This window comes from Phocoena phocoena, chromosome 1 (assembly GCF_963924675.1).
Source record: "Phocoena phocoena chromosome 1, mPhoPho1.1, whole genome shotgun sequence".
Classification (NCBI taxonomy): Eukaryota; Metazoa; Chordata; class Mammalia; order Artiodactyla; family Phocoenidae; genus Phocoena; species Phocoena phocoena.
This window is the reverse complement of record NC_089219.1, coordinates 22,334,987-22,361,188: the sequence shown is the minus strand read 5'-3', so window position 1 is coordinate 22,361,188 and position 26,202 is coordinate 22,334,987. Positions and strand designations below refer to the sequence as shown.

Below are 26,202 nucleotides of genomic sequence, written 5' to 3'. Positions count from 1 at the left end.
ACTCGGGGAGGGCCGAGCAGTCGGACCGGCTGCTGAGACGAGCGCTTCACTGGGGCAGTCTCCGCATATCATGGGGAGATAGACGCTGCTGCCTGTGAGTCTTGGGCCCTGGCAGTTAAGGAAGAAGAGTGGGAGGAGGGAGTCAGGACCCAGACCCACAGTGGTCAGTGTTTCAAAAGCCAGATTGTGGAGGAGACGGGTCTGTTAGGAATCGGGCTCTTGGGACGGGACTGAGGGGCTCGGGGCTCGGAGAAGACGCGGCTGTGGGGACCTGGGCTCCAAGCGGGACTTAGGGAAAGGGGACGGAGTTAGCCGGCACCCGAGGGAAAGTGGGCTGAGAGGGACAGGATTGTGAGGACCAGTGCTCCGAAGAGGAGAGGGTCGGAAGAGAACGGGGCGTGAAGCCACGGGCTCCTGAGAGGTAAAAGCGGAGCCGTGAGGACTTGGGCTGCTAAGCGGTAGGAGCGGGACAGTGAAGACCCAGGTTTCTAAGGATTCAGAAACAGGGCGGTGAAGACTTAGGTTCCTGAGAGGCAGGAGCAGTAAGAGAACACTTGGGTTTGGGAAGAACAGGAGCGGGCAGTGAAGACGGGCTTCTGTGGGGACGGGATCGGGGCTTGGAGACTCCGAAGTACCTGAGAGAACAGGGCTGTGAGGACACTGGATCCTAAAAGCGGAGACGATAAGGGGCAATGGATGTGAGGAGATCAGCCTCCAAGGGAAAGGGAGAGAGTTCGGAAAAAATATAGTGATCCTTTTTTTTTTTTTTTTTTTCTCATATTGGGTGAACCGAGAGTGGTAAAGGATGTATTCAGGGAAAGACGACTCCTTTGCGCTGCCTACTTGGCTTTTGGCAGGCTTATCTTGTGTCGGATATAATCTAGGAAGCCCACTTGGAAGCATCTTCGTTTTCTGCTTCGTTCTGGCGAAGCACTGCTGTAAAGTTGAAGCAGTTTGAACTCAGCTATATACTTGATAAGTGCTTTAAATCCCATCCCACCCAACTCTGAGCACAGATCTCTGCATCTCAAAAAACGAGGATGGCAGAGATGGAAGGACCCGGAAAGATAATCTTTTTTAAACTCGTATTTTACATATAAGGAGGCTAAAGTCCAAAGAAGGTTTAGGATTACAGTGAGGCAATGATTGATTAGATCATGATTTTGATACAGTACCCTGCTCTGCATAGCAGATAGGAGATGCTTGGTTAATATTCCTTGAAAACATGCTTCTAGAATCTTTGCTCTAACTTCAAACTCAAGAGGGAAGTTTTTACAAATTCTAGTATTTTATTTTGGGTCTTGTTAACTGTATTGACATTGATACAATGAATGTCACTTACGAGTTAGGAAACTTTTAAATGAAGCTCCTTCCCCCTCAACAATATAGTAAGTCATTTAGAAAGTCACAAATAAGTAAAATGTACCCTTTATTTTTAGCATAAGCATTTAGGGAAGATGGCTGCTTTTAGATAAGGATGGTGGAGAAAGTTGGACCAGTCACTTTCATTCTTCAGTAATATCTTTTGCTGAAACTTACTCAGACTGTGGCGGGGGTGGGGGGGGGGGTGTCCAAGAGGGAGGGGATATAGGTATACAAATACTGATTCACTTCAATAAAAAAAAAAGAAACTCAGACTAACCAGATATCATCATAAGCACTTTTCAAATATTAAATCATTTAATTATCACTTACAGCCGCACAAGTTAGATATTGTTAGTCCCATTGTACAGATAAGGAAATCAGTGCAGAAAGGTTAAGTGCCTTGCCCGAAATCCCATGTTACTAAGTGGCCCAGCCACAGTCAAACCCAGTTATGTGTTTGACTAAAACTTTTTTCTGTTTTTCTAAGTGGATTCCTCGCCATGTCTCAGCTTGCTCATCAGCAAAATAGAGGTAATAGTTATACAAAGCATGGCATTGAATGAAAGCTCTTCCTCCTCCTAAAGATTCCTCTTACTATCAAGTACTATAACTTATTAGGGTATTTATGTAGTGTAGTATTTGAGGAGAACTGAATTCCTGTGTTTTAAAGAAGCATAGATATTCAAGATAGAAAAATGGGACCTGAATAGAACTTTCCCTCACATTGGAGTAAGACATATTTAATTTTAAATTTAGGAGGCCAAGAAAGACCAATTTGAAGAACAGGGGCTTAAATTGGATTAACTTTACAATTATTGTAACATGAACTAGATGATTGGGGAAACTGCAATCACTTTGTTCCCAGTGGGTTTGCCTAAACTGTTTGCAAGTGCCTATATTAAATGCAAGTGGTCAAAACTTACACCAAATTATGAGGTAAAGCATGGCCATACCACCATTTCAAAATACTTGATGGTTTAATTAATAATAGTTTATTCCTGAGTTATCCTCATCTACATTTGCAAATTGTACTACTTATTTCACTCATTTGTGGCTCTAGCATCAATTGAATTATTAGAATAGTATTTCTAAGTAAGTACCTGATCAGAAAATCATTGTGTTAAAGTTGATGTGAACATAGAACATACTACTTTTGACCAGAGGTGTTTGTGGAAAGCTCCAAAGTGCTTTGGAGGTAGTACATCAGCAGTGTTTATAGCCTGCACTGTGACACAGGTGTTTTGGAGGCAGAAGACAAACTTTGAAATCTGTACATACGGACTTAATTTTATTTTATTTATTTATCTATTTATTTATTTATTTATTTGCGGTACGCGGGCCTCTTACTGTTGTGGCCTCTCCCGTTGCGGAGCACAGGCTCCGGACACGCAGGCTCAGTGGCCATGGCTCACGGGCCCAGCTGCTCCGCGGCATGTGGGATCTTCCCGGACCGGGGCGCAAACCCGTGTCTCCTGCATCGTCAGGCGAACTCTCAACCACTGCGCCACCAGGGAAGCCCTGTACTTAATTTTATTTTTCATTTTATTTTTTTGCGGTACGTGGGCCTCTTACTGTTGCGGCCTCTCCCGTTGTGGAGCACAGGCTCCGGACACGCAGGCTCAGCGGCCATGGCTCACGGGCCCGGCCGCTCCACACCATGTGGGATCCTCCCAGACCGGGGCACGAACCCGTGTCGCCTGCATAGGCAGGCGGACTTTCAACCACTGCGCCACCAGGGAAGCCCTGTACTTAATTTTATTTTTCATTTTATTTTTTTGCGGTACGCGGGCCTCTTACTGTTGCAGCCTCTCCCGTTGTGGAGCACAGGCTCCGGACACGCAGGCTCAGCGGCCATGGCTCACGGGCCCGGCCGCTCCACACCATGTGGGATCCTCCCAGACCGGGGCACGAACCCGTGTCCCCTGCATAGGCAGGCGGACTTTCAACCACTGCGCCACCAGGGAAGCCCTATATTATTTTTAATTTTAGTTATTTTAATAGGTACTTAGTGGTATCTCATTGTGGTTTTATTTTGCATTTCCCTAATGAATAATGATATTGGGCATCTTTTCATGTGTTTATTTTCCATCTGTAAATCTTTGTTGAAGGATAGTTCAGCTCTTTTACCCATTTTTTTAATTGAGTTGTTTTCTTATTGAATTTTGAGAGTCTTTTATATATATATCCTGGATACAAGTTGTCAGATGCGTGATTTGTAAATATTCTCTCTTAGTCTCAGACTTGTCTTTTGTTTTCATTTGCAGGGCAGAAGTTTTATATTGTGATTAAGTCCACTTTATCAATTTCTTTCTTTTGTGGATTGTGCTTTTGGTGTTGTATCTAAGAACTCTGACCCAAAGTCAGGGAGATTTTCTCGTATGTTTTCTAAAAGTTTTATAGTTTTACATTTTCACATTTAAGTCTGTGATGTTTTTAATTTATTGATATTTTGTATAAGGTGTGAGATAAAGGTCACGGTTTATTTTTGTTGCTACTGCTATATTTTTTGTTATATTTTAAAAACAGGGGTCAGTATTACCTATTTCTTCAGTGGAAACAAACCAGATAGTAGTTTATTTTAATTTTTTTCATAGGTTACATATGCACATATTACAGAATTTGGGGTATACAATGAAAGATAAGTCTCACACCTTGGTCCCATGGACCACCCAGGTACTACCATTCTGCTATCCCCCTCAAGACAACCATTGTTTTCAGCTTCTTATGTATCTTTCCAGGAATAATTTATACATTTGTAATTATGTGGCTTTTTTTTTTTTTTTTTTTCTTTTTTCTTTTTTCCCCCCCCGGTAAGCTGGCCTCTCACTGTTGTGGCCTCTCCCGTTGCGGAGCACAGGCTCCGGACGCGCAGGCTCAGTGGCCATGGCTCACAGGCCCACTGGCTCCGCGGCATGGCATGTGGGATCGGCGTGGCATGTAGGATCTTCCCGGACCGCGGCACGAACCCATGTTCCCTGCATCGGCAGGCGGACTCTCATCCACTGCGCCACCAGAGAAGCCCCAGGCAGATTCTTAACCACTGCGCCACCAGGGAAGTCCCTATCCTCACTATTCTGAACCTTGCATTTTAAATGAACAATGTATCTTGAAGGTCATTTCATGAGCTTCCTCGTTTTTTAGAAACAGGTTTATTGAGACATTCACATACTATACAATTCATCATTTTAAAGTATACAATTCAGTGGTTTTTTGCTACAAACAGGATTGTGCAACCATCACCACAATCTATTCTAGATTATTTTTGTCACTCCTAAAAGAAACTCCATAAACATTAGAAGTCAGTCCCTATTCCTCTCCCCCACTCCTCAGCCCTAGCAACCACTAATCTACTTTTTGTCTCTATAGATTTGTCTATTCTGGACATTTCATATAAATGGAATCCTACAATATGTACTCTTTTGTGACTGGTTTCTTTCACTTAGCATAATATTTTCATGAGTCTCATTCTTTTTCAGTCTATTACATTATATAGTTATATTCTAGTTTATTTAACTATATCACTTTTGATGGACATTTAGGTTGAAATTCCTTGTATGTATAGTATTCTATTCACATACAAGTTCAATTATAATATAAATTGCTAAAAGCAGAACTATGGGATTAAAACAATATATGCTTTTCTTATTTTGGTAGATACAGCCAAGTAGCTCTTTATAGAGACCTGTAACTAATTTATATTCCCCCACTCCAGCAACTTATGAAATGATTATTTCTCCATAAAATTTTCAAACACAGTGTGTATAAAACTATTTCTATTTATTTTATTTTATGTTTTTATTTGGCTGTGCCAGGTCTTAGTTGCGGCATGCGGGATCTTTGTTGCAGCATGCAAACTCTTAGTTGCAACCACCATTGTAAAGCAATTATACTCCAACAAAGATGTTTAAAAAAAAAAGAAAAACTCTTAGTTGCAGCATGTGGGATCTAGTTCCCTGACCAGGGATTGAACCCAGGCCCCCTGCATTGGGAGTGTGGAGTCTTAGCCACTGGACCACCAGGGAAGTCCCTATAAAACTTTTTCATCATTGCCAAATGGGGAATAAATAGTACGTTGTAGTTTTAATTTGCGTTTTTATTATGAATGAGAATAAGGATCACTTCATTATTATAAGAACCATTTGAATTTTTTTTTTTTTTTTGCGGTACTTGGGCCTCTCACTGTTGGGGCCTCTCACTGTTGCGGCCTCTCCCGTTGCGGAGCACAGGCTCCAGACATGCAGGCTTAGCGGCTATGGCTCACGGGCCCAGCCGCTGCGCGAAATGTGGGATCTTCCCAGACCAGGGCAGGAACCCGTGTCCCCTGCATCGGCAGGCGCACTCTCAACCACTGCGCCACGAGGGAAGCCCTTCACAGTATTTCTATTGGGTAGTTGGTACTTACTGATTTGTAGTTATTTTTTATATATAAAAGAAATTAGTCCTTTGATACATCTTGCATATATTTTTGCTAGTTTGTCTTTTGTCCTTTAACTTTGTTTGTTATGTTTGTTGTCGTGCAGACATTTTTATGTTTGTGTAATTAAACATATTAGTCTTTTATGGCTCCTGAGCTTTGTAAAGTCATCCTTAGAAGGGTATTATTTATTCTTGAGAATATTGTTTTTCCAATTTTTAAAAATTGAGATAACTGTAGATTTATATGAATTTATAAGAAATAATACAGGGCTTCCCTGGTGGCGCAGTGGTTGAGAGTCCGCCTGCCGATGCAGGGGACACGGGTTCGTGCCTCGGTCCGGGAAGATCCCACATGCCGCGGAGCGGCTAGGCCCGTGAGCCATTGCCGCTGAGGCTGTGCGTCCGGAGCCTGTGCTCCGCAACGGGAGAGGCCACAGCAGTGAGAGGCCCGCGTACCAAAAAAAAACAAAGAAATAATACAGAGATCCCTTGTACACTTTGCAACCCCAGTTTTCCCCAACGGTAACATTTTGCAAAACTGTTGTATAATTTGAGAATCAGGATATCAACATTGATACAACCCAACAATCTTATTCAGATTTCCCGAGTTTTACTTGCGCTTGTTTGCTTATATATATGTGTATGAGTACTAAGTCCTATACAATTTCATCACTTTTTATAGGTTCATTTATCCATCATCACTATCAAGATATTGAACAATTCCATCACAAGGGCCCCTCATATTGCCTTTTATAACCAGACCTCCCTCCCTCCCACCCAATCCCTGACAACCTCACTAATCTATCTTCTGTTTGTAAAATTTGCCATTTCAAAAATGTTATATAGGGGACTTCCCTGGAGGTGCAGTGGATAAGACTTCAGACTCCCAATGCAGGGGGCCCGGGTTCGATCCCTGGTTAGGGAATTAGATCCCACATGCATGTCGCAACTAAGAGTTCGCATGCCACAACTAAGGAGCCTGCCTGCCTCAACTAAGACCTGGTGCAACCTAATTAGTTAGTTAATTAATTTTTAAAAAAAGGAAAACAAAAATGTTACATAACTGCAATCATACAATATGGACTCTTATTTATTTATTTATTATTTTTGGCTGCGTTGGGTCTTCGTTGCCGCACACGGGTTTTCTCTAGTTGCAGCGAGCCGGGGCTACTCTTTGTTGCAGTGCACGGGCTTCTCATTGCAGTGGCTTCTCTTGTTGTGGAGCACCAGCTCTAGACACGTGGGCTTCAGTAGTTGTGGCTTGCAGGCTCTAGAGTGCAGGCTCAGTAGTTGTGGCACACAAGCTTAGTTGCTATGCGGCATGTGGGATCTTCCTGGACCAGGGCTCGAACCCGTCCCCTGCATTGGCAGGCGGATTCTTAACCACTGCACCACTAGGGAAGCCCCAATATGGACTCTTTTTGAATTGGCTTTTGCTCAGCATAATTCTCTGGAAGTTCATCCAAGTTGTGCATATCAGTAGTTCATTTCTTTTTCTTGCTGAGTAGTATTCCATGGTGTGGATATACCACAGTTTGTTTAATGATTAACCTATTAAGGGACATCTGAATTGATTACAGTTTTTGATTATTGCAAATAAAGCTATGAGCATTCGTGTACAGGTTTTTGTGTAAACATAAGTTTTCATTTCTCTAGGATAAATGCCTAGGATTGCAGTTGCTGGGTCATACAGTAGTTGCGTGTTTTTTCTTTTTTCCCAAATCCACTTTATTGAGGTATAATTTGCATACAATAAAATGTATACATTGTAAACATACAGTTCTGTGAGTTTTGATAAATGTAGCAGCTGTGTAAGCATTCCCCCACTTAAGGTATAGAATGTTTATATCACCTCAGAAACTTCCAACCTGCCCCTGTGCAGTCAATCTATGCCCCATCTGTCACTAGAGATTTGTTTTTAGATCATTAGATATTAAAATTTCATATAAATGGAATCATATAGTATGTATTCTTTTGAGACTGGCTTTTTTTTTCACCTAAATATTTTAAGATTCATTCCTGTTGTTTTGTGTATTCGTGATTTGCTCTTCTTTTTCCTTTTTTCATTTTTTTTAATAAACTCTTTCCTAGAGCAGTTTTTAAAATCCATTTATTTATTTATTTATTTATTTATTTAACCTGCTGAGATAGCAGTGTTAGATTTACAGGAAATTTGGGAAGATAGTACAGGGTTCCCATATACCCTGCACCCAGTTTCTCCATTATTAACATCTTACATTAGTATAGTATGTTCATTACAACTAATTAACCACGTTTGATACATTATTATTATCATTATTATTTTTAATATTTATTTTATTTTTGGCTGCATCAGGTCTTAGTTGTGGCACGTGGGACCTTTCGTTGTGGCACGCAGGATCTTTCATTGTGCGCACAGACTTCTCTTTAGTTGTGGCACGCGAGCTCCAGGGCACGCAGGCTCAGTAGTTGCGGTGCACGAGCTCTCTAGTTGTGGTACGCAGGCTCAGTAGTTGCGACGCGTGGGCTTAGTTGCCCTGCAGCATGTGGGATCCTACTTCCCGACCACAGACCGAAACCCAGGGCCCCTGCATTGGAAGGTGGATTCTTAACCATTGGACCACCAGGGAAGTCCCTGATACATTACTATTAACTGAAGTCCATAGTTTATTCAGATCTTAGTTTTTCCATTTAGTCTTCATGTCTTTTTAGGCTCCTCTGTGACAGTACATGCTTAGATTTTTAAGAAACTGCAAGCTGTTTTACAGAGTAGCTATACCATTTACATTCCCACTAGCAGTGTGTGAGTGATCCAATTTCTCTGCATCCTCGTGAGCATTTGGTGTTGTCACTATTTTTTATTTTAGCTATTCTGATAGTTGTGTAGTTATATCTCATTGTAGTTTTAATTTGCTTTTCTTTAATGACTAATTTTTTGGATTGAATGTCTTTCCATTTGCTTATTTGCTATCTGTGTATCCTCCTTGGTGAAATGTCTGGTGTGTCTTTTGTCCACTTTCTAATTGAATTAATTTTTTTTTGAATTATTGAGTTTTGAGAGTTCTTAATGCATTCTAGATACTAGTCTTTTGTTGGATATGTAGTTTGTCTTTTTTTGGATATGTAGTTTCTTCTAGTCTGTAGCTTGTCTTTTCATCCTTTCTACGTGGGCTTTCACAGAGAAAACTTAAAATTTGATGAGGGCCAATTTATCAGTTTTTCCTTTTATTGATCAGATCATGCTTTTGGTGTCATGTCTGAGAACTCTTTGCCTAGCTAGAGCCCAAAGATTTTCTCCTGTTTTTTCCTAAAAGTTTTATAGTTGTACATTTTACATTTAAGTCTGTGATCCATTTTGAGTTAATTTTTGTATAAAGTGTTAAGTTTAGGTTTCTGAATATTTTTTAAAGATATTCTAGGGACTTCCCTGGTGGTCCAGTGGTAAAGAATCCACCTTACGATGCAGGGGACATGGGTTTGATCCCTGGGTAGGGAACGAAGATCCCACATGCTGCAGGACAACTAAGCCCGCATGCCACAACTACTGAGCTCGTGCGCCTCAACTAGAGCCCGCATGCCGCTAACTACAGAGCCCATGTGCCCTGGAGCCTGCGTGCCACAACTAGAGAAGAGAAAACCCACACGCCACAGCTAGAGAGAAACCCATACACCACAAGGAAAGATCCCACACGCCTCAACAAAGATCCCGTGTGCCACAACGAAGACCCAATGCAGCCAAAAATAAATTAAATACTAAATAAATCTTTAAAAAAATAGGGACTTCCCTGGTGGTACAGTGCTTAAGAATACACCTGCCAACGCAGGGGACATGGGTTTGATCCCTGGTCCAGGAAAATCCCACATGCCGCGGAGCAACTAAGCCCATGCACCACAATGCTGAGCCTGCGCTCTAGAGCCCATGAGCCACAACTACTGAGCCCACGTGCCACAAGTACTGAAGCCCGCATGCCCTAGGGCCTGTGCTCCGCAACAGGAGAAAGCCTACGTGCAGCAACAAAGACCCAACACAGCCAAAAATAAATTTTAAAAAATAAAGATATTCTATATTTTATCTAGTATATGATTTTTTTTTTTTTTTTTTTTTTTTTTTGTGGTATGCAGGCCTCTCACTGTTGTGGCCTCTCCCGTTGCGGAGCACAGGCTCCAGACGCTCAGCCCCAGCGGCCATGGCTCACGGGCCCAGCCGCTCTGTGCATGCGGGATCTTCCCAGACCGGGGCACGAACCCGTGTCCCCTGCATTGGCAGGCGGACTCTCAACCACTGCGCCACCGGGGAAGCCCTAGTATATGATTTTATATTTAAAATTTAAATATCTGATCCATCTGGAATGGAGGAGTGTGTGAAAGGAGGAGTATATTACTCCCCCCATTGCAGATTGATCAACTGTTTAAATTTTATTTTATTTATTTTTTTATAAATTTATTTGTTTATGTATTTTTGGCTGCGTTGGGTCTTCATTGGTGCGCGCGGGCTTTCTCTAGTTGTGGCGAGCAGGGGCTACTCTTCATTGCAGTGCGTGGGCTTCTCATTGTGGTGGCTTATGTTCATACTGATAATCTTTTTTTTTTTTTTCTGTACACGGGCCTCTCACTGTTGTGGCCTCTCCCGTTGTGGAGCGCAGGCTCAGCGGCCATGGCTCACGGGCCCAGCCGCTCCGCGGCATGTGGGATCTTCCCGGACCGGGGCACGAGCCCGTGTCCCCTGCATCGGCAGGCGGACTCTCAACCACTGCGCCACCAGGGAAGCCCAATACTGATAATCTTTAATAAGGCTTTTTCATAGGACTTGATCTGGGAAAATAATTTGCTTTTATAACATTAGGACAACTGTTACCATGTTAACAATCTTTCCTTTCCCATTTCTTCCATTGGTAAGATTTGTGGGTAAGGGAACAGGAGACGTGGACCACATATGGTTTTAAAAAAAAGTAATCCTGATGCTGTGCTGCCCCCCTCAGCGGGCTCTTGGCCAACAAGTTTCTCTTGATCACTTAACCAGTGCATAGTTAGTTGCTTTTATTAAGGGTAAACCAGGAGAAGATGATTTCTTGTATTAGAGAGTTAGACAATTTGTTGGAGAGGAACTCAGCAATAGGGGCAAGATACAGATACTCATTCAGGTTGCTAAGCTTTATCAAGTTCTGAAAACATTGCCATGATTCTTGCAGGTTCAAATTCCACAGTTTTGGCCAATAAAGTATTTCATATGCTGCTAGCTTATCTCTAACAATAGTACATTCATTTTATTGGAAGAGAGTCTTAATGTTACTATTGTCATCATTAATTAATTTTAAAAGTTGTATATGAAAGAAATGGAGATGTTTTTCTTGGTGCCCAGTCGGAATAAGGAAATGTTCTCCACTGTCAGTTTGCCTGCATTCTGCATTGAAGATGTGCAGGCCATGCAACTGAAATGGTTCTGTGGCAAGGGTGGTGCTTGATGCCAGTTGTTCATTTACAGGTAGCTTTTGAAAATGGCTGCCTCTCGTTTCACCGGGCTCACAGCCGTTGCTGATGTAATTAAAGATCTAGACACTCAGATAGCTGTAAGTAAGCTCCTTGAGGTCACTGTGGGTGGAACTTCCTGAATGTGCTTCTGATCTTGATGACACCAAAGCTGATGTCCACGGAGTCAGCCTCATGGCTCTAAAATTTAGAAGTCTTGGCTACTCCAGCCTAGGGACTCTGCATGTATTTAAAGATTGCTAACACTCAGAGAAAATTTGCCCTTGATGACAGTGAAGAGCTTACTTTTAACAATTGCTAAAAACTGTGTTTATTAGGCCCTGACATAGACTTAAGCATGTTTTGAAACACCAAAATGAACTAATCTGTTTTCTGAAGTTTTGTGACTAGGTTTCAAGTATGTGATTGTGCCATGATTTATTTAAGTTTAGCATTATTTGATGTTCAAAAATAATGCATGTAGTACTTAACCAAGTATTCTATTTTTATAATTAACCAAGTATTCTATTTTTACAAAATCTTCAAAAATGTCTTGCTCATTCTAGTTTATTTTTGTATATAGGATTCCTCATTTCATTTACTTCTTTTTTTTTTTTTTTTTTTTTTTTTTTTTTGGCGGTACGTGGGCCTCTCACTGTTGTGGCCTCTCCCGTTGCGGAGCACAGGCTCCGGACGCGCAGGCCCAGCGGCCATGGCTCATGTGCCCAGCTGCTCCGTGGCATGTGGGATCCTCCCGGACCGGGGCACGAACCCGCGTCGCCTGCATCGGCAGGCAGACTCTCAACCACTGCACCACCAGGGAAGCCCTCATTTACTTCTTTATTTCACTTGTGTGGACTATTTTATTTAGCTTTTGGAGAAGAGATGGTTTCTAAGTATCAGGTGAGAGCAATGAACATTCTTCATTCCCTCCATTTTCAATGTGCAGGTATCAAAGAAGACCCTTCAAAGTCTGACAGACCTCATAGAATTTTACTTTTAAAACTCATCCTTTATTACATGTACTTCCAGAGCTAATTCTCTTGTTTTTTTTCTACAGTTGATTGGCCTTGGTCCTCATAGCTCCAAAAAGAAACAAGATCTTGATAAGCTCTATGAGCTGAAGTCCAAAGCGCGGCAGATTATGAACCAGTTTGGCCCCTCAGCCCTAATCAACCTGTCCAATTTCTCATCAATAAAACCGGAACCAGCTAGCACCCCTCCACAAGGCTCCATGGCCAATAGCACTACAGTGGTAAAGATCCCAGGCACTCCTGGGACAGGAGGGCGTCTCAGCCCTGAAAACAATCAGGTATCATCCGCTTTTTGTTCTCTGTGGGCACCTCTTATCTGTTCTTTGAAGCAATAATACTCTGAGAGATGTCCATCTCAGCTGCTGCCTCTTCCTCTCAGACTTCTCAAGTTCTTTATCGAAATATCATGTACATTTATCAGTTTTTACTTTGTAGTATTTAAGTGTGTGTATGCATATACATATACATACATCCATATATACATGCACTGACACAACAGCTTGCCTGTGACAGGTTTTTATATATAAATATATATGCTATATACTTGTTAAATAAAATAAAATAGTTAAATAATTAATGGATTCATTATTCATTATTCCTGTAATAAAAGTACTCTTGCCTCCAGTCTTTTCTCCTAGTTCATCTAGCTGCTGCCTTTGTTTTCTGCAATGATTCTAAAATCTGACCCCCTCTTTCTACCCATGATCCTGATTCTGTCCTCCAAAGCCATAAGAAATAAGTATACTCTCTTGACTTGGGCCTTGTAGGCTGGGTAGAATAGGATGAGGAGACAACAGTTCAAGAGAATGGGGGAGGAACTAGCAATGATGAATGGGAAGGGTTGGGCAGGTATTCAGGAGACCAACCCATGATGGGTGTGGTGTTGGAGGAGAGCAGGAGGTAAAATTGTATAGGTAGGATTACAGCAGAACATACTAGGCCTATGCTAGTCAGTTTCCGTTGGAACTTTTAGTCAATAAACAATCTTTGCAAATATTTAATAAGCTTAAAAGTAACATAATAAAAGTTGTATATCTTAGGAGGATTAACTTGACAGTAAGGGGACAAGAAGGGTAGGAAAGGGGGCAGACTGGGAGGAACACCAGGTCTAAGATTTTTGCAGTAAATCAAGATATGTGGCAAAGGCTTGAATTAAGTGATGGTTGAATGGATAGATCTGAGACATTATTAACAAATATTTATTTTAAAAATTATTTTTTCCTTATTTCCAATGTCATGCAATGCTTATCGTGAAACTTTAGAAAAAGAGAAAGAATAATAGCCCAAAATTCTACCAGCACCCCAAAATAACTATGGTTAGCATTTTAGTGTATGTCTTTTGATCCTTATTTAGTGGCATATATATGTGGTATAACATTTCCTTTATGAAAGAGGGATCATAGTTGTACATACTTTCACAAATATTGATATTTAGTTGTACAGAGATGAACACGTGTTCCCTGCCCTCAAGGAGCCTTCAGCCTATTAAGTCAGAAACAGGCAAGTTTATAAATGTACACAATGATAGAAGTGTACACAGGGTACAGTGGAGGCCAAAGGAGGAAGTGGTTGCATTCACCTGGGTGGGCTGGGAGAGCATCAGAAAGGAGGCACTGTGAGCTGAGCAGGTAGGAAGAAGGGTAGAAGAGCTTGTCCAAAGGCAGCAGGGGCACTGTACAACTTGTGGTGGTCAGAAAATTGCAAATTAATGTAGAGTTTACTAAAACTACCTGACAGATGTTGGCCTCTCTTCCATATTGCTCTTTCTGCCTTTCCCTAGGCTACTTCTGTCTTGAGACTATAGTCTTGTAGCAATAGCACCAAGTAAGCCAGACTGATAATTCTTTGGAAAGTAGAAACCAAACCCAACAAATTGATAGCCTTTCATTATAGGGTAATGAGGTGTTTGTTTCTTTGCTACTTGGCTGAAAAAAATGTTCTCCCAATTAACTTTAGGTATTGACCAAGAAGAAATTACAAGACTTAGTAAGAGAAGTGGATCCTAATGAGCAACTGGATGAAGATGTGGAGGAGGTAAGGTGGGATTGGGTACCCTAGAGACTGTGTCCCTGAGAAATAGTATAGAATAGCCATTAAGAGCACAGATTATAGAGGCAGACAAGTCTGAATTTGAGACTTGGCTCTGTGGGTGGGTCAGTTAACTTCTCTGAGACTCAGCTTCCTCCTGTGTTGGTAAGGTATGACATTATTTATCTACAGGGTTACAGTCAGGGTCCCATGAATAACTTATGCAAATCACCTAGGAGAATGCCTAGCCCTTTATACCTAACAGCATTGCTACTTTTGCCTGTCAAAAAGGGTATAGGCTGCTACTCACAGGCAGTCACTTTCAACAATTTTAATTGTTTCTAGAACATTCCTCTGTATTTCTAAGTAATATTCTTTTTTTTTATTTTAATTTTTGGCTGCATTGGGTCTTTTTTTTTTTTTTGTGGTACGCGGGCCTCTCACTGCTGTGGCCTCTCCTGTTGCGGAGCACAGGCTCCGGACGCACAGGCTCAGCGGCCATGGCTCACGGGTCCAGCCGCTCCGCGGCATGTGGGATCCTCCCAGACTGGGGCACGAACCCATGTCCCCTGCATCGGCAGGCAGACTCTCAACCACTGCACCACCAGGGAAGCCCTGCATTGGGTCTTCATGCAGGCTTTTCTCTAGTTGCGGTAAGCGGGGGATACTCTTCATTGTGGTGTGCAGGCTTCTCGTTGCGGAGCATGGGCTCTAGGCACACGGGCTTCGGTAGTTGTGGCACGTGGGCTCAGTAGTTGTGGCTCGCGGGCTCTAGAGCGCAAGCTCAGTAGTTGTGGCACAGGGGCTTTGTTGGTCCATGGCATGTGAGATCTTACCGGACCAGGGCTCGAACTCGTGTCCCCTGCATTGGCAGGCAGATTCCTAACCACTGCACCACCAGGGAAGCCCCTCTTTCTTTTTCTTAATTCATGTACAAGTTTTTCTGTGGGCATGCATTTTCATTTCTCTTGGATATATACCTAGGACTGGAATTGGTGAGTCATATGGTAACTCTGTGTTTTTCCTTTGAGGAACTTCCTGTTTTTATAAAGCATTCCATCCTTTTACATTCCCACCAGCTGTGTATGAAGGTTCCATTTTTTTAATCTTAGTTTTTTGGTAACTTCTTCTCTGCTTTTTTTCTTTCTGTGTGTAATGACGGTTGGATGTTGGATCTTCTGCATTGATCCTCTTAGGTTTTTTATCTTTTCTCTTTTTTCATTTCTTTGTAATTCTAAATTCTACTTGCTGGGGAGAGTTTCCTTAGTTTATCTTCTAAATTTTAACTTTCTTTTATAATAAAAATTTTAATTTCCATTAACTTTTTCTTGTTGACTTTTTTTCCCCTAAGCCATTCTGTTCTTATTTTACAGTTGTAGTATCTTATTTTTCTCTCTAAGGATATTAATTACGTTGTTTGACATTTTCTTCTTTTCCCTGCATTGTCTTTGTTTCCTCTGGGTCCCTTTTTTCCCCTTTGGTTTGTTTATTTTCCTTTTAGTGTTGGAGACTTTCTTCAAATGTCTGGTGATTCTGGCTATCCATTCTTAAAGAATGAGCCACTAAAAACCTGATTTGAAGCAGAACTTACTGACTGATGGTCTTCGCCCAGTCATGTATTGGTAAATGTTTAACAACCAGCTCTGTGGAGAAAAAGACTCTGACTTTCAAAATTTCCTGATTTCTGTGGTGTAAATATTCTCACTATGCCCTATTTTAAGCTTTCAACATATTGTCACTGAATGCAGGATTGGGAAGAAAGGCATGTAATTGGCCTTCATGACCTCATCTAATCTGGCTCCAGCATACTACTGGCTTCACTTCAGAATAATTTGTCCATAGTCAACCGTCTTAATGGGGGATTCCCTAATCAGTATCTGTAAGTCTTTTCTCTGGAATCATTTAGTATATGCAGAGAAAAATCCTTTAGTCTCCTTTCTGGAGGGTTTTTCTCTAGCTTCTAACATCCCGGAAGCAAGGCAAGAGAAAGGGACTGTGTCTTTCCCTTGTCTCTGCTGTGTCTGGTGTACTCTCATCCATAGCCACTCCTGTTCAGTTTTTCTGGGGAGTAAACCTACTGTGTTCTGGGTCAAGTACGTGTGGGAAGTCACTTGGCTGCTTTTGAAGTGTGGGGGTTGGGGGACTACTCTGTACAGACATGTAACAATTGTCCAGTTTTTAGTTCCATACCTCAGTCCAGTCTTCTGTGGTTAATGACACATTCAAATCCTGGATCTCTTAGGAGTTGCGAAGGGCAAATCAGTTCGTTCTCATTGGCGTCCCCTCTGCGTGCATTTGTGTTATACCTTCTGTCTGCTAGGTCAGTTCCCATTCTTCCTTTGTTACCTCTTTAACAAAAATTTACTTTAAAAGTTTATTGGAGGGCTTCCCTGGTGGCGCAGTGGTTGGGAGTCCGCCTCCCGATACAGGGGACACAGGTTCGTGCCCCGGTCTGGGAAGATCCCACGTGCCGCAGAGTGGCTGGGCCCGTGAGCCATGGCCGCTGAGCCTGTGCGTCCGGAGCCTGTGCTCCGCAACGGGAGAGGCTGCAGTGGTGAGAGGCCCGCATACCGCAAAAAAAAAAAAGTTTATTGGAATATCTTGTCCATTAAGGTTTTCTCTCCTATTCTTTTTGTCTTTGTGGATTTATATGTCTTTTTTTTTTTCCTTTCTTGTTATTTTAATGGGTGTAGGGAAGGAGAGGAGGTCATTTTTAGAGTTGATCTGCCATGTTTAATTAGAAATCTTTCCTTTAGATGGTATCCATTTGGTTCCATAGGAAAGATGACAATGCATTGATAGTCCAGCAGAACAAGGAATGTTTATAACTATGGTTGTACTTTTATTTTATTTTATTTTTCTGGTCAGCAGAGGAAGCCATGAGGAAGGTATTCACTGATCAAAATTTCAGTTTTTTTAATGTAGATTTTTAACTTCAGAATTCTGATTTTGCTCTTCACACAGTCTAGGAATAATTGATAATAAACTGGAAAGAATCCAGGTTTTGGACTCAGAACCTTGAGGTTGAATCCTGGTTTTGCTGCTTAATAGTTACATGGCCATGAACAAGTTAATCTCCCTGAATCTTAGCATCCTCCTCTATGGAGTTAGGGTAAAATCTGTGCCCCATTTTTTTCACAGGATGATTATAAGGACTAGATGAGATAATGGAAATAAAAATGCTTTAAGAGAATACGAGGGAGTGAGGATTTAATGATTCACTTTTATTTTCCTACCTAATTCATAAGAAGTTGCGGAGAGGGTAGGGGTTGGGCTGGTTGATCGCTGCTAGGTAGAAAGTACAGAAAGTACATCCTCAGAAGGGTGTGAGTTTCTCTCAACCTGGTTAATGAGCTAATGTTTTTCTCTTGTGGTCCTCACTCCTCTTCCCCACCTTCGCTCAAATGCTGATTCCAGGCCTTCTGTTAGAAAGCCTGACTGAATATGTGATTCAAGCAGATACAGTTGTCCCAGCAACAGGAGCCTACCCGGCCAGTGTCGTGGTTACTCTCCCCCACTTTTTTTCCCCCAGATGCTGCTGCAGATTGCTGATGATTTTATCGAGAGCGTGGTGACAGCAGCATGCCAGCTTGCTCGGCATCGCAAGTCCAGCACCCTGGAGGTGAAAGATGTCCAGCTGCATCTAGGTATGTGGTCTCGTTTCTCCCTGAGGTATCCACACTATTGCTCCTCCAGGAACCTTCATGCCGGGATCAGACTTCTGGGCTCTGGGATTTATGTATTCATGCCGTAGTAGCATTAAACAGGAAAGAGAAATCCATGCATGGTAGGGGGAATGAACCCTAGCATTGGGTGTGCCACTTTCCAACTCTACCACCTCTTCCTTCCTACTTACTTTCTCTTAGAGCTGGTTTCCTCATTTGTATAGCGGGGATCATAATACCCTCCTTACAGGGTCGTTGTGAGGATTATGGGTTATGTTTGTAAAGTGACTGGCACAAAGTAAGAGCTTAGTAAATGTAGCTATTATATCTCTACCATACATATAATGGTATTTTCCTTCCAGTTTTTAGCTTATTGATGTATTTTTCTCAAGAACATTATATCCATAATGTACATATAATTTTGTATTCTGCTGTTCTACTTAATAGACACTAAATTTGAGCTTGGGTTTTTCTGGGAGATACTTATCTAACATTGATAATTGTAATCACTTGGAAATGAATAAGCTACCCCCCTGCATTGGTTGCAGTGTGATCAAAAGAAAGGGGACAGTCTGTGACTACAAAGACAGTCAGGCCAAGGGAATGAGGCAGAAGATATTAAGGGATTGAGTGCAGATCAGCCCATGGCTGAAAGGCTTCCTTCCCAGTGTCAGGGAGATACTGCTCCGGGAGGCGCTGGTAGTGGAGGTGGAATAAATAGCACACTTCTGGTTAACATTGCTGATATTAATAGCAAAAGACAGCCATTTCAATTATTTATTATTGTGTAACAAACATGGCTTAAAACAGTAACAGTTGTTCATTTTGTTCATGGGCCTGGGGGTGGACTGGGCTTAGCTGGGCAGCTTTGCTAAGGATCTCTATGTGATTGAAGTCAGGTGGTGGCTGGGGCTGAGAGTGTTTTTTTTTTTTGTGGTATGCAGGCCTCTCACTGTTGTGGCCTCTTCTGCTGTGGAGCACAGGCTCCGGACGCGCAGGCTCAGCAGCCATGGCTCACGGGCCCAGCCACTCCGCAGCATGTGGGATCTTCCCAGACCGGGGCATGAACCCATGTCCCCTGCATCAGCAGGCGGACTCTCAACCACCGCGCCACCAGGGAAGCCCCTGAGAGTGTTTTAAAGGAAGGCATATTAGTCTCCTAGGGCTGCTGTAATGGTACCACAAACTAGATAGCTTAAAGCAACACAGACTGGGGGATTCCCTGGTGGTGCAGTGGTTGAGAATCCGCCTGCCAATGGTGGGGACGTGGGTTCGATCCCTGGTCCGGGAAGATCCCACATGCCACGAAGCAACTAAACCCATGTGCCACAACTACTGAGCCCGCGTGCCACAACTACTGAAACCCGTGCACCTAGAACCTGTGCTCCGCAACAAGAGAAACCACTGCAATGATGAAGCCCACGCGCCGCAACGAAGAGTAGCCCCCGCTCACGGCAACTAGAGAAAGCCCTGTGCAGCAACGAAGACCTAATGCAGCCAAAAATAAATAAATAAATTTATTTATTAAAAAAAAAAAGAAAACAAAAACACAGATTTATTCTCTTAGTTCTGGAAGCCAGAAGAACAGGGCTAAGCTCTCTCCAGTGCCTGTGTTGAAGAATCCTCCCTTGCTGCTTCCTAGCTTCTGGTGGTGGCCAGCAATCCTTGGCATTCTCTGGCTTGTAGCTGCATCGCTCCAGCCTGTGTCTCGGTCTTCACGTGGGCTTCTGCCCTGTGTGTCTGTGTCTCTTCTCACAGGACACCAGTCATACTGTATTAAGGGCCTACCTTCCTCCAGTATGATCTCATCTTAACTACTTATGTCTGCCAACAGCCCTATTTCCAGTACATTCTGAAATACTGGGGGTTAGGACTTCAATACACCTTTCTGGAGGACACAGTTTAACCTGTAACAGAGCTTCATCATGTCCACGTCTGATGCCTGGCCTGGAACACTCAAAAAGCAGGGACTCCACAAGTCTCTCTCTGTCTGTCTCTGTGGTTTCTCTACCTGGTCTCCTCATATGCAGTCCCAGGATAGCTGGATTTCTGCATGGCAGCTGCAGGCTTCCAGAACAAGTGTCCCATAACCGTTTGGCAGAAACAGCATGACCTTTGGTAACTCAGTCTCCGAAGTCACACAGCATTACTTCTGCTGAATCCTGTTCTTTGAGGCAATCACAAAGACCTGTCCAGGTTCAAGAGGAGGGAATACAGACTCCACTTCTTGATGACAGACATGTTTTAAAACCACCACACCACAAATGCATAGAGACAAAAAGTAGAATGGTAGTTACCAGGGACTAGGAGGATGGGGAAATGGGCGTTACTGTTTAATGTGTACAGAGTTTTGGTTTCGATTGATGAAGTTTTAGAGATGGATTGTGGTAATGGTTGTGTGAATGTGCTTAATGCCACTGAACTGTACACTTTAAAATGGTTAAAATGTAAATTGTATGTATATTTTACCATACCAAAACAAAAATCCCACAGCAGATTATATTACCTTCAAAGTTTAACATTCCTGTTTTTTTTGTTTTTTTTAAAAAATTAATTAAATTATTTTTGGTTGTGTTGGGTCTTCGTTTCTGTGGGAGGGCTTTCTCTAGTTGCGGCGAGCGGGGACCACTCTTCATCGCGGTGTGCGGGCCTCTCATTGTCGTGGCCTCTCTTGCTGCGGAGCACAGGCTCCAGATGCGCAGGCTCAGTAGCTGTGGCTCACGGGCCCAGTTGCTCTGCGACATATGGGATCCTCCCAGACCGGGGCTCGAACCCGTGTCCCCTGCACTGGCAGGCAGATTCTCAACCACTGTGCCACCAGGGAAGCCCAACATTCCTGTTTTTAAAAATATTCTGGTATTTTGTTTGTTTGTTTGTTTTGTGGTACGCGGGCCTCTCACTGTTGTGGCCTCTCCCGTTGCGGAGCACAGGCTCCGGACGCGCAGGCTCAGCGGCCATGGCTCACGGGCCCAGCCGTTTCGCGGCATGTGGGATCCTCCCAGACCGGGGCACGAACCTGCGTCCCCTGCATTGGCAGGCGGACTCTCAACCACTGCGCCACCAGGGGAGCCCTAAAAATATTCTGTATTTTAATTGTTGAAAATAAAATTGGAATATCAGTTTCTTAATTAAGGGTAAGGATTATCACAGGCATGGGTACTCAAAAATCTGCATAACCAGAATAGCTTCTGTAGCGGGCCTAATGGAACCTGAATCATAATCAGAAGGTTGTTTGGAGACCCGGGATCAGGGTTTGGGGAATTAGGGAACCTGGTGTTAACCATCTAGGCCTGCTGCCCACAACTTCCCTGCCCTGCGCCCAGCAAGGATAAGCTTGCCAGCGAGGCTGTAAACTCTTGATGGCTCTCTTCTGGATGGGCTGGGATGGGCACTGCCAGTGTTTGCTTCTGACCTGGCTATTTTCTATACTTGAATAGTTGAATAACCTCCCCTTCTGATTGACATGGTCTTTCTTTATTTCTGTGGTTTTTTTTTTACATTAAGCATATTTATTTGTAGAGTATATATTCATACTAGTTCATTATCTTTAGGTTTAATTGAATGTAAACGTTCAGGGTTACTAAACTGATTAACTTATGTATCTCCTAACCTATTTTACTTGAATATGTGTTCAATATGTATATGTGTATATATATATATATATTGCATTTCCACAATATATATATATATTTAATAACATTTCTTTTTTTAAAATTATTTATTTATTTATTTGTCTGTGCCGGGTCTTAGTTGCAGTGTGCGGTATATTTTTGTTGCGGCATGCAGGCTCTGAGTTGTGGCATGCGGGATCTAGTTCCCTGACCAGGGATTGAACCCAGGCCCCCTGCATTGGGAGTGCGGAGTCTTAACCGCTGGACTACTAGGGAAGTCCCCACGATATATTTTAATCAGAATCTATTATAAACGTGTATATGTAAATACACACATATTACACATACACATATGTTACCATATATATTACCATAAATGCTATACAGTGCATGAATATTTATATTGTGATTACACCTGACATATGTTCCATTTGATTTGTCTGAAGTGAAGATCATTTGATTACTTTTCATGGCACAGAATTACTGAGTCAATTATGCACGTAATGTTTCCTTGCAAGAAAGTATCTTCAGTATATTCAATGTGTGTATTTTTGAGACAGGATCTTTCTTCATAAATGTGAAAGTTAAATGAGATAATGAACATAGAATGCTTTGCACAATGCTGCTTTGTCCCAGCCATTTTATTACACATTTTATTCACTAAATGTTGCTATTCTATTAATATTATATAAAATATAAATACAGTTAACCCTTGAACAACACGAGTTTGAACTGCACATGGTCCACTTATTGGTGATTATTTTCAGTAGGAAATTCTGCAGTACTACCTAATCCACAGTTGGTTAAATCTGTGAATATGGAGGAACAGCATGGTTGGAGGGCTGACTATAAGTTATACGCAGATTTTCAAGTGCAGGGAGGGTTGGCGCCCCTGACCCCTGCCTTGTTCAAAGGTCAACTGTACACACTTATTTGAATATATAGTTACACGTACTTACATGTTTGCATTCATGCCTGGTAGCTACTCTCTTTAAAGTGACTTTGCATATCCGTATCCTGATCCACTTTGTGTTGATTGTAAAGCGTAATTCCCAGAGAATAATCTTAGTGTCACTTTCAACTACTGACAACAAATTATTAGCAGAAAGTTTCATTTTTATTTTCAAAGCAATATTGGAAGAGAGCTGTATATAAAATTATTCTAGAACCAACCATGAATCATTCATTCACACAATATTTGCTATGCATTAGACACAAAGTATAACTATAAAACCACTAATATTCAATTTGATTTTAAGTAAGTGCCTGTCTGGGGCAAATCAAATTTGCAAAACAAATGTTTTCAGTGCTCTAGGGGAGCATGATAAAGGAGTTCCCATGTAACTCCTTTTGAGTAGAGATTTATTCCCTAAATAATCTTGTGTAAGTATAATTTTTTTTTTTATATTGGGTGTACTTAAAGTGCAGTACACTTTTTTTTTTTTTTGGGCTGTGTTGGGTCTTCGTTGTTGTGTATGGGCATTCTCTAGTTGCAGCAAGTGGGGGCTACTCTTCGTTGCGGTGCGTAGGCTTCTCATTGCGGTGGCTTCTCTTGTTGCTGAGCACGGGCTCTAGGCGTGTGGGCTTCAGTAGTTGGGCATGTGGGCTCAGTAGTTGAGGCTCGTGGGCTCTAGAGCGCAGGCTCAGTAGTTGTGGCGCGTGGGCTTAGTTGCTCTGCAGCATGTGGGATCTCCCTGGACCAGGGCTCGAACCCATGTCCCCTGCATTGGCAGGTGGATTCTTAACCACTGTGCCACTAGGGAAGTCCAGGACACTTTTATATGTGGATTTAGGGGGCCATGTGGCTATGCCAGTTACTGAAAAGGTGGAAAAACCAAATCTCTGCCCTCTGATAACTTGTAGTGACAGTCTTACAGGGATGGTCATATCCAGTGGCACAAGGACATGGAGCTGTGGCGTGGACATACCTGTGTCTATATCTGTCTCCCTATGTATTTATCCCAGGCTCTGGGATTGCATTATGCCATTGAAGCCTCTCAACCATCCTATCAGGTGGTTATTTCTGTTGTTACTACCATATAAAAGGTGAAGAAACTGAGACCAATGTCATATTGCTCCACAGTGAAGCAGCAGAACTGGGGCTTGGCTCTTAACTCCAGATTGCAAAGAATGCCTTTCTCTTCCTACTCCTCCTTTCAGTTTGAGAGGGGTTACCTTGAGCATAGGGGTAAGACAGAAGAAACAGATAACTTTTAATTGAAGAAACAAATAACTTTCCTTTCCTGAAGAGCTGCATGGAAACCTTAGGGCTCCACACTCAAAGTTTTGACTCAATTACCTCTTATTTCTTTGCAGGAAGGTCAAATAGTGTCCTTTAAAACCTTGGAGGCACCATATGTGATTCCCCCATTTGTGTCCCATAGAGCCCCTCTGCAGAGTTGCTGTTAATCAGTACAGTTGATTGCCCAGATTAGTCCTCCCTGACCCTTGTCTGAGGGTCACACTGCACCTTGACACTGCCTTCCTGGTCCCCTTATTTCTGTGTGGGCTTCTTCCTTACAGAACGCCAGTGGAACATGTGGATCCCAGGGTTTGGCTCTGAAGAAATACGACCCTACAAAAAAGCTTGCACCACAGAAGCTCACAAACAGGTGAGAAGGCTTCGGAGTCTCGGGCCAGCCACAGCTGATCCCTTGAGCTGTGTCTCAGAGAGAATGCACACAGCTACCATCACTGTGGTTGTCATTTCCTCCAAATGTCAGAGAGGGCAAGAGGCAGCAGGGCTGTACGGGAGATCAGCCAGATTTTTCCTAGGTGCTTTTTTGTTCCCATATGGGATCTCAGTTTTTTCTCTCAACTCTAATGGGTGCCACTTAAAGCTGTTGATTCTAGGTTTTTCTAACCTGTATGGAACTCGCCCCCTCCACATCTCTTTAAAGAAATCTTCCTTCATTGTTGCTGATTTGAACATCATCTAGGGCCCTCCAACTAGAGGGCAGTTTAAGGAAAGCAGAAATATGCTGTACTTGTGCTAGGAGGTAGCACCCAAGCTTCTCTGCCAGGCGTCTGGCCTCTGCCCCAGCTTAACCTTTGTTCTCCGTCCCTCTTACTGCAGAACTGAGGGGTCAGTAAGAGAACCTGTCTCCACTTCTACTGGGGAACAAGCTGTCCCAGTCATTGGTCAGTCTCATAGCAATGTTGGCCTCCATTTGACAAGTCTTAATTTAACTGGCTACTCTGATTTGAAAAGTGGGCTTTTTCCAAGCTTGATGGCCACAGTCGGGCAGTTCTGGCTGAGTGTACCTCACTTTTCCATAGCCTGGGATCTCTGGAGTGGGTATGTTTGCAGAGCTCATAGAGGAAGCCCCACAAGGAGACTGCCAATAGCCGGAACTGAAGGACTGCAATGTTGTTCAGAAGGAAGTCCCTCCAGGCAGTAGATGGTCATTTGGCTCGGCTCTCAAATTATCCACTTTTCAGCCCCATTTATTTATTTATCAATCAACCAATATCATAATGTTCAAACAATCTCTTAGTCAAAAAGGGTGAGCAAAGCAATTCATTAATTTGGCCAGTGGCTGGTAATAGTAAGATTTAAAACCCATGATCTGAATGTTTCCCTGATGGGTTATGGTGGAAATTGTTAGGGTCAGTTTCCTTCATTGCAGGCTATCAAGTGCGGAATGTCAGCTCCCTTTACGTGTTGGCAACAGGCTCAAAACAGAGCCCTCTTCCTTATTTTTTCCATCATCAGAGAAGGAGATTAGGGGAAGGGGGTAAGCCTAGAAAGCACATGTTTTGATGGCCTGTCCCTTAAATCCCCAAAAGGCGGGAGCTGTCACCTTCTGCTTTTAACTGTTTTTGCCATCCTGCTAGTATAGGGCTTTTGGGGTCTTTTGGTCAATGAAATGGGTCCACTGGCCTGTGGAAACTTGTGTTAGGGCCCCGCAGACTGTGCTTGAGTTAGAAGGAACTGCTGAGCTTCCCTGTGCCTGTAGGTTCCTGAGGAGTCCAGCCTGTGGTGTAGACCATGCTACCTGGTAGCCACACGTGGATGTCCTGGAAAGTTCCTGACTCTAACCTGTGTAATTGCTTATTTCTCTCTCCTTTCAGAGAATGGCATTGATCCGGAAAACAACCAAGAAATAACACACAGAAAGGTCAGGGAATGGACAACAATGTATTTGGAGATACTTGAGCTGAGACCTCAGCCATCTCACCCTTGGATTTTTTTTTTTTTAATGCTTTACAGAGAAGCATATATTTTTTATTAACAGTGCAGCAATATCTATAATGACTGAGAGGATCTGCCAAAAGAATAAAGCCTCCTACCCCAACTTCCGGCCCCTTTTTCCTGCCGTCTCAAAGAGGAGCAGTGTATCTTCCAGAGAAGATTTTATTTGTGGTTTATTATATAAGTGATTGAATTGGGGAAAAGCATTATGGTCTTGTTTGGTGAGAGAGTATTAGCAGGATTTGTAGAGGTTTTTGTTTCCTTCTCCCTCCCCCTTTTCCCTGTACTTTGTAATGTCAGTGTTTATATGAATATGACTTTCATTTGCTTTTCCAGAATAAAGAAATTATTAATTGAAAGACACAGGGTGCATGGCTTACAGCCTTTGAAATGCCAGAGGAGGGTAGGCAAGGCTGGATGTAGCTCTCTAGTCAGCAGGTGGC

The 26,202-nt window shown here is 42.7% G+C and overlaps 1 protein-coding gene across 2 annotated transcripts; it reads left to right on the top strand.

Moving 5' to 3' along the window:
• Positions 1–26,111, top strand: TAF12 (TATA-box binding protein associated factor 12). 2 transcript variants are annotated; one of them, XM_065886733.1, is made up of 6 exons: positions 1–94; positions 12,287–12,538; positions 14,217–14,294; positions 17,821–17,935; positions 24,088–24,176; positions 25,639–26,111. In XM_065886733.1, the coding sequence occupies exons 2-6, from the start codon at positions 12,371–12,373 to the stop codon at positions 25,672–25,674; spliced, it is 486 nt and encodes a 161-aa protein (XP_065742805.1). In that variant the 5' UTR covers positions 1–94; positions 12,287–12,370; the 3' UTR covers positions 25,675–26,111. The 2 variants fall into 2 exon arrangements, with proteins under 2 accessions (XP_065742805.1, XP_065742795.1); XM_065886723.1 differs by lacking the exon at positions 1–94 and adding an exon at positions 11,256–11,327 and having other exon boundaries at positions 25,639–25,674.
• The last annotated feature ends 91 nt before the right edge of the window (positions 26,112–26,202 follow it).

Excerpts from the sequence above, each read along its gene's own strand:
- TAF12 (XM_065886723.1), top strand. The coding sequence starts at position 11,256 with ATGGCTGCCTCTCGTTTCACCGGGCTCACAGCCGTTGCTGATGTAATT. Across the intron at positions 12,539-14,216 it reads TCAGCCCTGAAAACAATCAG|GTATTGACCAAGAAGAAATT; the intron begins GTATCATCCGCT and ends AATTAACTTTAG. Across the intron at positions 17,936-24,087 it reads AGATGTCCAGCTGCATCTAG|AACGCCAGTGGAACATGTGG; the intron begins GTATGTGGTCTC and ends TCTTCCTTACAG.